Here is a 10240-nt window from a genome sequence, read left to right as displayed (position 1 = left end):
TGTATAAATAATAAGTCCAGGCAGAATATTGTTAAAACTGCACTAATTTTTCAAATGAAATTTCTGTTTTTTCAGGTTATTCACATCTTTTTTGTAAAATGTAAATATTTTCATAATTTAATCTGGGTTTTTTTTTTTTTGTACTAAAACAAAAAGAAAAACTTGGATTTGTCATTATTTATAGGTTATTCAGTCATTATTTTCCTGGTCTGGCCCTGTAGATCAAACTGGGCTAAATATGGAACTGAACTAAAATGAGTTGGACACTCCTGTTCTAGATTCATCTGTTTTTTTCTGTTTCTCGTACAGACTGTTCATTTGAGTGTGTGTGCTTTCATTCACCAACACCCAGATTCAGTTTCATGTCATCGCTGATGTGTGTTTAACCTGCTCACTAACAACACATTCAAGTTCCAACAGTATTTACTAAGGAATGAAAATACTCCTCAAACAGTCTGAAGTCATCACTATCTGTCTGAATCATGTGAACAGGGCTTTCATAGTGTTACATTTCATGGGGACTGATCTAATTAATGATGGTGTTTGCTGAGTGTAGTGACACATACAAATACAACTCAATACAAATCAACCAGTCAGTATTCTTTATGGTCTTGTGATCAGTATTATTTGAATGTACCAAACCAGGGCTGTCAAACTCACTTTCTTCCAAGTTCCACATTCAGCTCAATTTGATCTGCAGTGGGTCGAACCAGAAAAATAACAACAGAATAACCTATAAATAATGACAACTGCAAATTTTTCATATGCAAAAAACCCCATTAAATTTTGAAAATATTTACATTTTACAAACTACCCAAACAAAACAGATGTGAATAACCTGAAAAAAACTGAAATTTCTGAAGAAAAATAAGAAGAAATAATAATCAGAAAAATCTGATCAATATTCTGCCTCAACTTCAGATTAATCCATGTGCATTACAGATCAGATCTACCAAGACACTAAACAGGCAGAAGATTGATCAAATTACACTGATTTTTCTGTAGACATTCCAGGTTGTTCATATTTGTTCAGGTTATTGACGGTTTATTATTAAAGGAGATCAGAATTTAATGTTCTTTGCAGTAAATCAAAGAGAATAAATTGGTGTTGTCATTATTTATAGACATGATGTTAGATGTTTTTTTCCACATGAAACCCAGTAGAACATTTGCAGTCATTATTTCTAGGTTATTATGTTATTATTTTACTGGGGCGGCCATGGCTCAGGTGGTAGAGCGGGTCGTCCAATAACCGAAGGGCGGGTGGTTCGAATCCCGCTAGTAGCTATCCTCCTAGTCAGTCCGTTGTGTCCTTGGGCAAGACACTTCACCCTCCTTGCCTCCAGTGCCACTCACACTGGTGTATGAATGTTTGGTGGGGGTGGGAGGGGCTGTAGGCGCAAATTGTCAGCCATGCTTCTGTCAGTCTGCCCAAGGATACAGATGTAGTTTACCACCACCAGAGGGAGAATGTGAGAGCGAATCAATAATGTAAAGTGCTTTGGGTGTCTAGAAAAGAGCTATATAAAATCCAATCCATTATTATTATTATTTTCCAGTTTGACGCCCTTGATTGTTCCTATCTTCTGCACTTTTTTAAATTCATCCTGTGGGTCTGATTGGACTCTTTGGTGGGACAGTTTTGGACCCTGGACACATGTGGACTGGAGCCCAACCGATATGGGATTTTTGGGGCTGATACCGATATTGGGGGCTAAAAAAAATGCCAACATCCATTATATCAGCCGATATCCAGTATTGGCCGATAACTATTATATTGGCCGATATATGAAATTAGAACACTGATCTACACAGGATATAATAATCTTACATTAGATAATTGTGAACAGGTGGATTCACAGTTGCATAAATCTTTGTTTATCTCACAAATATAATTGACACAACTTTAAACCTCTGTATAATAGTCTGATGTTAGACTAGTCTGACCTGTGGAACCAGGGGTTGTAGATGTGGGAGTTTTCATGCTGGGGAGAGCAGACTTTTAGGGAAAGATGTGAGTCTATATTTTATAAGTAGTGACATCAAAATTGTTTGGTAAATTACTCTTGTAATGTAAGTGACACCTACCTTTAATGAGTCCAGCTACAAAACAAACTATGGAATCACAAAACTAACTAGAAAAGCACTCGGAGAGCGCAGACCTCCGCCAAGGCAGATCAGTCCCCCCCCCCATCACCACCAAAATGTTATCATTTGTTCCTTGTGCCAGAATCAACATTTCCTGAAAATTTCATCCAAATCCGTCCATAACCTTTTGAGTTATCATGCTTACAGACAGACAAACAACACCCCCCCCAGAGATTGATCTGGATCCTCAATCTTCAGTATCTTGTAGAACCTGTTGGGAGCTTATTTTGTATTTTTTTCACCAAGCGCTCTGACCATTCATTGTGGAGTTACACATACATATGTTGAAAATCTCCCTGTCTCCCGATGATAAAGAGTCCTTTTAAAAATTCCTGCATCCAGACAGTGATCCGGATCATTCCCAAAATCTAATCATTTGTTACTCGTCCCATTTCAGACATTTCCTGTACATTTCATCAAAATCCGTCCATAACTTTTTCAGTTATGTTGCTAATGAACCAACAAACAAACAAACAAACCCTGGAGAAAACAGAACCTTCTTGGTGGAGGTAATTAGAGTAAAAATTATGACTGAGCACAAAATTCTGTTTTCACTCACAAATTTGGATGTGTCTGCCTCACAACACTACAACTTCCCATGTGGACTAAGGACTAAACTGAGCATGTGTAGAGTGAATTAGGTGAGTCCTACGTTGTTCCTGATTGGAGCAATAGCAAGAGTTACAACTGACTTGTGTTCCAACTGTCCCCAGTCTCCCCTACACTATTAACACCCAGGCCTGTCTGCAGAATGAAACTGTGAGGTAGACAGGAAGTGCACGGACATGGGTGTGTGTGGGGGGTGAATAGTTCATAAGACTGGGGGGGGGGGGGGGGGGGGGGGGGATTAACGGTCCATCCTTGTCGGAAGGGGGGTGGGGATGTGTGTGTGGAGGGGTAGCGGTCTGTGATTCCATGATTGTGTGTGCGTGTGTGGGGGCCGGATCAATCGGTCGGGCTCTAGAATGGACCTAAAGTTAGAAGTGAATTGTTGAAGCCAGTTTTTAGCTTAGCCCCGCCCCCTTTACCTGGAACACACTTTGAGTCGAGCTGAAAATGACAGAACTCGTGTCATTTCAAGCTTTTCGCTCCGTCTGACCAACAAGACAGCGAGAGTGGATCCGACAGTGCCTGTGTTTTTAAATCGCTGTGACCTCAAATAAATTTTTGCACTTTATTAAGTACACTTTAAAAAAATATTACACTATTATTAGTGTTTGTTTTCATTTCTTGTTCCTACCTGTCTGTAAAAGCTGTTTTCTTTCTTGGCGTGTGCTGCTGACCTCTGGGCCAGGTCAACCTTGTAACAGAGATCTGGATCTCAGTGGGATTTGACCTGGTTAAATAAAGGTCTAATAAAAAACCAAATAGACTTACACAGTTTTTACAGTTTTTACCAAACAATGATGTCATGTATAAAGGGTCTGCACGTGACGTCACCACTAGCAGAAGTCACCGCGGTTACGCCCACTGAATGGCAGAAAGAGGGAGATGAGTGACAGCGCTGGCTTGAATACTGCGAAAACTTTAGAACAATCTAAAAAATGGGGCAGAGCTGTTGTGTCTTTGATCGCACAAATAGGTTTAAAAAGCACTGGGAGCTATCGTTTTAGTGGCGACCTAAAGCCAAAGACAGAAGAAGCAGATGGATCGCTGCAATTCAGAGAAAGAACTGGAATCCAGACAACCAAACCTGGATTTGTGGTTGCCATTTCATGTCAGGTAACATTAATTTATGCTGTATTCTTGTGTAAAATCATAACTTAAATTCCATATGGTTTTGGCTAACGTTCCTTCTTAGTAAAGCTCTTAATGTTAGCATCTGTCATTTAGTTCTAGATTTCAGAACTGAAACATTTTTGTCTTCAATTGTGTGATTCTGAACCTTGTGCTCTACATCACAGGTGTCAAACATGCGGCCTGGGGGACAAATCCGGCCCACCAAAGGGTTCAATCCGTCCCCTGGGATGAATTTGTGAAATGCAAAAATTTACATTGATATTCATATTACCAATAAAGGATGTTAAAATCATTTTAGAGCAATTCAATCTAAAGTGGATCAGACCAGTAAAATACAATCATAATAAACTATGAATAATGGAAACTGAAAATTGTCTCTTTGTTTTAGTGTAAAAAAAGTAAAATTGCACAAAAATATTCACATTTACAGACTAGTCTTTTACAAAAAAATGTGAATATCTGAAATGTCTGAAGAGAAGTATGTGAAAGTTTACTAATATTCTCCCTGGTATTTAATGTTTGATGTATTTGTAGATCCACTGTGATCTGTAAGTTGTGATTCACATGTATAAATGATAAACTAAGGCGTAATATTGTTAACATTGCACTTATTTTACTAAAGAATTTTCAGGTTGTTCATATTTGTTCATGTTATGTTCAAGTGCAATTTGTAGATGTAAACATTTTCATTACGGAATTTTAAGTGAATTTTTGTGTGTATTGTACGATGTTCAAGCATATTTAAGTGTATTTTTGCGGGTATTGTAGGATATTTAAGTGTATTTTTGCATATATTGTAGGATATTTAAGCATATTTAAGTGTATTTTGTATTTTATGCAATTTACTTTTTTCACTCAAAAGTTCTTCTCCTATTGTTTATATTATTTGACTGCTCCGGCCCACTTTAGATCATATTAGGCTGGATGTGGAACTGAACTAAAATGAGTTTGACACCCCTGCTCTACATGATTTGTAAACTAGCTTAAACTGAGGCTAACCTAGTTTTCCAAATAAGGGGCTACTCTAGCATATAGCTGTTGGATCTGTGTTGGATCCAGTATTTGATGTGAACTCTCCTTAAATCTCCACAGTACCAGTAGATCATCCACTCACTTGGGTCACTACTAAGGGTTCAACTCCAGTAAATCAGTAGTGAACTGTGAGCACTACTGCTGGGCCTTTACCTTGGAAATCACTGCCAACAAAATACGTCTGCACTGACACAAAACATCCAAAACAATAGTATGTTGAATTAAAGCACTCACCAGCTGGAATCCGCTAATGAACCAGGACCAGGATGGACACAACTCTGGGTCTTTTGGGTGCTTTCAGCCTTTGCATTGGGGATTTTCCCGGCGTTGAACTCAGGTTCATATAAATGTCAGGATAGGTGATTTCTGTCACAGATCAGTGTTGGTAGAACACTTGTTGTTTGGTAGCTTGTATGGATCCATGTCCAGTCCAGTTGTCTTTAATTTCATCTTATATTTCACAGTTTTCCCGGTCTGGCTGTAGTTACTGCTATACTCCGCCATGTTGAGCCGGTTTGTTTTTGCCACTCAGTCTGACTGAGAGGGGCGTGGCCTGGGGGGAAGTGACGTATGTGCATTCCATCTATAGCAGGGGTGTCAAACACATTTTAGTTCAGGGGCCAATTTCACCCCAGTTTGATCTGCAGTGGGCCGGACCAGTCAAATAATAACAGTGAAAAAAGTAAATTTATATTATGATCAGGTTTACATCGACAAAGTTTCCTTAAAAATCTGAATAACATGAACAACTTGAATTGTCTTAAGAAAAACAAGTGCAATTTTAACAATATTCTGCCTCAGTTTATCAGTTTATCATTTACACATGTGCATTACAATCGCACAAAACATTTAGTAACAGGCAGAATATTGGTAAAACTGCATTTACTTTTCTCAAGACATTTCTGTTTGTTCATATTTGTTCAGGTTATTCATGGTTTTTGCCAAAGTATAGTTTGGTAATGGAAACATTTTCATGTAATTTTACTTTTTTACACCAAAAAAACAAAGAGAAAATTTGGGGTTGTCATTATTTATAGGTTATTATGATAATATTTTACTGGTCTGACCCACTTGAAATCTAATTGGTCTGTATGTGGAACTTGAATTAAAATGATTTTGACACCACTGATTGTTCATATCTTCAGTGTAATTTTTGCATTTAACAAATTCATCCCACAGGCCGGATTGGACCCTTTGGCGGGCCGGATTTGGCCCCCGGGCCACATGTTTGACACACGTGCTCTATAGGGATGTTAGAAAATATCGGTTAACTCGAACTGATGCAGTGAGTTTCTTCTCATTCCTGAAACAAGCATCAGTTTGTAGAGAGCATAAATGTATGTATTTATTTTTATTTCAAATATCAAAAAAACAAAAAAACAAGGATAAAAAGTTGTTTGTTGTCCTCTGTTTGATGTCATTGTAGTTGTTGTTGGTGTGTTCTGCTATGTTCAGGACCTGCTTGAACTGAATACAGTTGTCTGTGTCTGTATCTGGAAGTTCAACGGAGGTCTAGTGCTCACCACAACCCCAGTAAAACTCAGATATACTGAAGAAATATTTATCATTCATTCATTCAATTTTAAAACTGCCCAAACAACCAAAGAAAGTGTATTTAACTAAACTAATAGGTAAAAGTCTTAAAGGGTTTGTTCTGTGAGAAACAATAACAAGACATTTTTACTAATTTATAAAAACCGCCTGGACACTCTGGACAGGACCTGATAAGAGGACGTGTGGTCAACCCTAAACACAGGCTTTTATGCTAAGCTACACACGGTATGAAGATAAAGTGTTTATTCTTTGGTACCTGAACACTGTCATTGTGAAGTAGAAAGTAGTGATGGCCGTTTTGAAACGGGCTTGCGACACCCGTTCGAAGTCTCGAAGCGCATGCGCTTCGAAAGCTGTGCTCCGAAACGCGAGTCAAAACACCGGTCACGTGACCCAAGTGTTTCATGAACCGCGTGATGTCACCCAAACTATTCATGAACCACTGCTGTTTCGAAGGCGTTTCACTAGAGGGCTCTCGTCTCCAAACCTAAGTTTGATTGACAGTGTTTTCAGCGAACCACACAGTTGAACGCTGTTGTTTCAACCTACTTCCACAAAGTTTAAAAGAGATGCTGGCGGTTTGCCAGTTGTGGGTTTGTGAGAGGACTAGCAAAGCTTAGTTCCATAAAAAACACACAGCATCACACTATAGGCAATTTGCTAGGTAAGTTAGGTAAGACTAGATTAGATTTGTAGGATTTAGAATCTAGATGGATGTTCCAGTAAGCAAGAGACGTCGTTCTGTAGCTTGGGAACATTTCCAGTTGGAAACCCCTAACAAAGTGAGATGTAGGATTTGTGCTAAGCAGCTGGCTTATCGCAATAATACATCCACTATGATCCGCCATTTGACAAGAGTTCATAAAATGGAGGATGAAGAAAATGCTGCTGCCCCCAGTTTTGCAGGTGCCACTTCTGTTGGCACATCTGGCCAAGGTATGTCTAGTATATAATACACAATGCACACTATGATAATATTATAAAGTGAACACCCTCATGTAGTCCAAAGCATAACTCAGTTTAGTTCAAGTATTAGCCAATATGTCTTGAAACCTTTTAAACCTTAAGAAGCCATACATATATATATATATATATATATATATATATATATATATATATATATATATATGTATATATGTATATATATGGAGAGAGAGAGAGAGAGAGAGAGAGAGAGAGAGAGCATATAAGTGAATGCTATGCTTGCATAATGCGGTGAAAGGTTAATCTGTTGCTTCTTATAGCCAGACAAAATAGTTTGGATGAGTCCCTGGTGAAGATGGTGGTGAAGGATTTGCTGCCCTTTTCTGCTGTGGAGGATGAAGGCTTCAGGGCCTTTGTCCATGACCTGGACCCAAACTATGTCCTCCCAACAAGGAAGGCTGTGGCTGCAATGATCACTGAGCTGTATGACAGGACCCAGGAGAAAATCAAGGAAGACCTTAACAAGGCAGATGCTGTTTGTCTTACCACTGATATGTGGTCTTCCATTAACATGGATGACTACCTTGGGGTGACGGGTCACTTTGTGACACCAGACTCAAAGCTGGCTACTGTTTTACTGGGAGTGAGCGGCTTTGAGCAGTCTCATACAGCTCAACGCATAGCGGAGGCCCAAAGGCTCCTGATGGCAAACTGGGGGATCACAGGAAAGGTGCACTGCATGGTGACTGACAATGCAGCTAACATGAAGCTGAGTGTCCAGCTCCTCAACCTCCGGCATGTGTCTTGCTTTGCACACACCCTAAATCTTGTAGTTAAAAAAGCCTTGGACCAAACACCCCCATCAATGAGATAAGGGGAAAAAAGCAGGAAAGTGGTGGGGTTGTTTAGGTCCAGCTGCAAAGCTAAAGACAGACTCTCTGAAATGCAACAGCAGATGGGCCGACCAACCCTTAAATTAATACAGGAGGTGGACACAAGATGGAACAGCACCTTTGACATGTTTCAAAGACTCTATGTTCAGAGAGAGCCTGTGTGGGCGGCTCTCTCCAACTTAGAGAATGATGTCTCTCCTCTGTCCTGTGCAGAATATGAAATGATTCATGAGGCACTGTTTCTGTTGCAGCCTTTTAAAGCAGCAACAACTGGTACGTAATTCAAGTTTATTGTATTTATTTGTATTTACTAAGATGAAACTAATGTATCTTTTCTTATTCTAACAGAGCTGTCAGAGGAGAAGAGAGTGTCAGCATCAAAAGTCATTCCTCTATATCGGATGCTGCAGCACAACCTGTTTGAAAAATTGAGGCACTCAAAGCAGCCAGCAACTCAGCAATTGGGTAAGAAACTCTCATAATAATTGTAACAATTGTAATGATACTCAATAGACTATTTTAATGTCAATATGTTTATTGATATGAACAGGCACATTCTTGAAGGATGGACCGCAGGCAAGGTGTGGTCAATATGAAACTGTTCGACCACTGGCACTGGCAACATTACTGGATCCACGATTCAAAAACCTGGGTTTTGGCAACCCAGCAAAAGCACAGGAAGCAGAAAAGCAGCTGATATTGGAGTGTGCCACTTTGATCCAGCCTGCTGAAACATCTGGTGGGACTTTAAAATCTTGTATATTTTGTCAGCTTTCACTGTTAACACTTTTATTTAACAATGATAATAATGATCATTATTATTGTTACTTTAGATCCCCAAATCGCACCTTCATCCTCATCCACAGCAGTCTTTGGGACATGTTTGACCAAAAAGTGAAGGACAAAACCCCCACATGCAGCATCACAGCAGACGCAACAATTGAAGTTAGAAAATATCTTCAAGAGCCCTTCATTCCCTGATCTGCAGATCCTCTTGCATATTGGAAGGAAAGGGCAGTGGTCTTTCCACATCTGCATAAACTTTCAAATAAATTCCTTTGCATTCCTGCGACAAGTGTACCATGTGAAAGAGTTTTTTCCAAAGCTGGAGAGGTGATAATGAAGAAAAGAAATCGGTTGCACCCCTCCACTGCAGAAAAAAGAATCTTCTTCAATAAAAACCTTGAAATCTAAGTAATGCATATTTCCATGTGTTCATTTTATTTTAATTTCATTTCATTTATTCATTTAGCACATATCAGTACATCAATGGTGCAGGGATGGAACAAAGCCCAATGGGCTTGTACAGGAGTTCCACCCTTAACAGAAATTACAGTCAACTTAGATTAATAAGGCTAACAAATAAACTTTGAAAAATCAGGAGACAAAGTACAAAATAAAGCATTACTAAACAGTAATATACAGTGTAAACAAAATTCATAATTCAAGATACGCAAGATATATGGATGAAGAAGAAGCAAATAAAGTAGTAAGGCAGTGGAGAGGGCAGGAAGTGACCAGCTGTGCAGTAGATGTTTTTTTGAGCTGCTTTTTAAAGAGTGAGAGGGACGTAAAGATGTAGGTAAACTGTCCCAGAGCATCGGACCTCTGTATGACAGGTTGAGTTGATTATGTGAAGTGCAGGTTAAAGGTGGATATAGATTATTATTGTTACTGTGTCTAGTTCTGTCTGAGTGTATTTTAGTAACACAAATGAATTTGACACACATGTACCCACACACAAACTTTATTACAAACCATGTCAGATCAGGACGTGTTTTGTTGAGCCACTGTGAAGTACTCAAACATCACCACCAGAGGTCACTGTGGAGAAGTGTTTTGAACAGTGGTTCAGAGCCTCAAAGCATTTGTTTCAAGTGCTTCGTTGTTTCATGAGGCTTCATTTTGCCCATCACTAGTAGAAAGAAAGGGACAGTATGAAACCATAA

General features: G+C 39.1%; 1 protein-coding gene across 1 annotated transcript; it reads left to right on the top strand.

Moving 5' to 3' along the window:
* The first annotated feature begins 7088 nt into the window (after positions 1–7088).
* LOC115438939 (uncharacterized) lies at positions 7089–9189 on the top strand. Its single transcript, XM_030162833.1, has 5 exons — positions 7089–7410; positions 8505–8564; positions 8640–8756; positions 8842–9030; positions 9125–9189. The coding sequence occupies exons 1-5, from the start codon at positions 7185–7187 to the stop codon at positions 9187–9189; spliced, it is 657 nt and encodes a 218-aa protein (XP_030018693.1). The 5' UTR covers positions 7089–7184.
* Positions 9190–10240: the final 1051 nt, after the last annotated feature.

This window comes from Sphaeramia orbicularis, chromosome 18 (assembly GCF_902148855.1).
Source record: "Sphaeramia orbicularis chromosome 18, fSphaOr1.1, whole genome shotgun sequence".
In the NCBI taxonomy this organism is placed as follows: Eukaryota; Metazoa; Chordata; class Actinopteri; order Kurtiformes; family Apogonidae; genus Sphaeramia; species Sphaeramia orbicularis.
The sequence above is the reverse complement of the archived record's forward strand: the minus strand, read 5'-3'. Positions and strand labels throughout refer to the sequence as shown.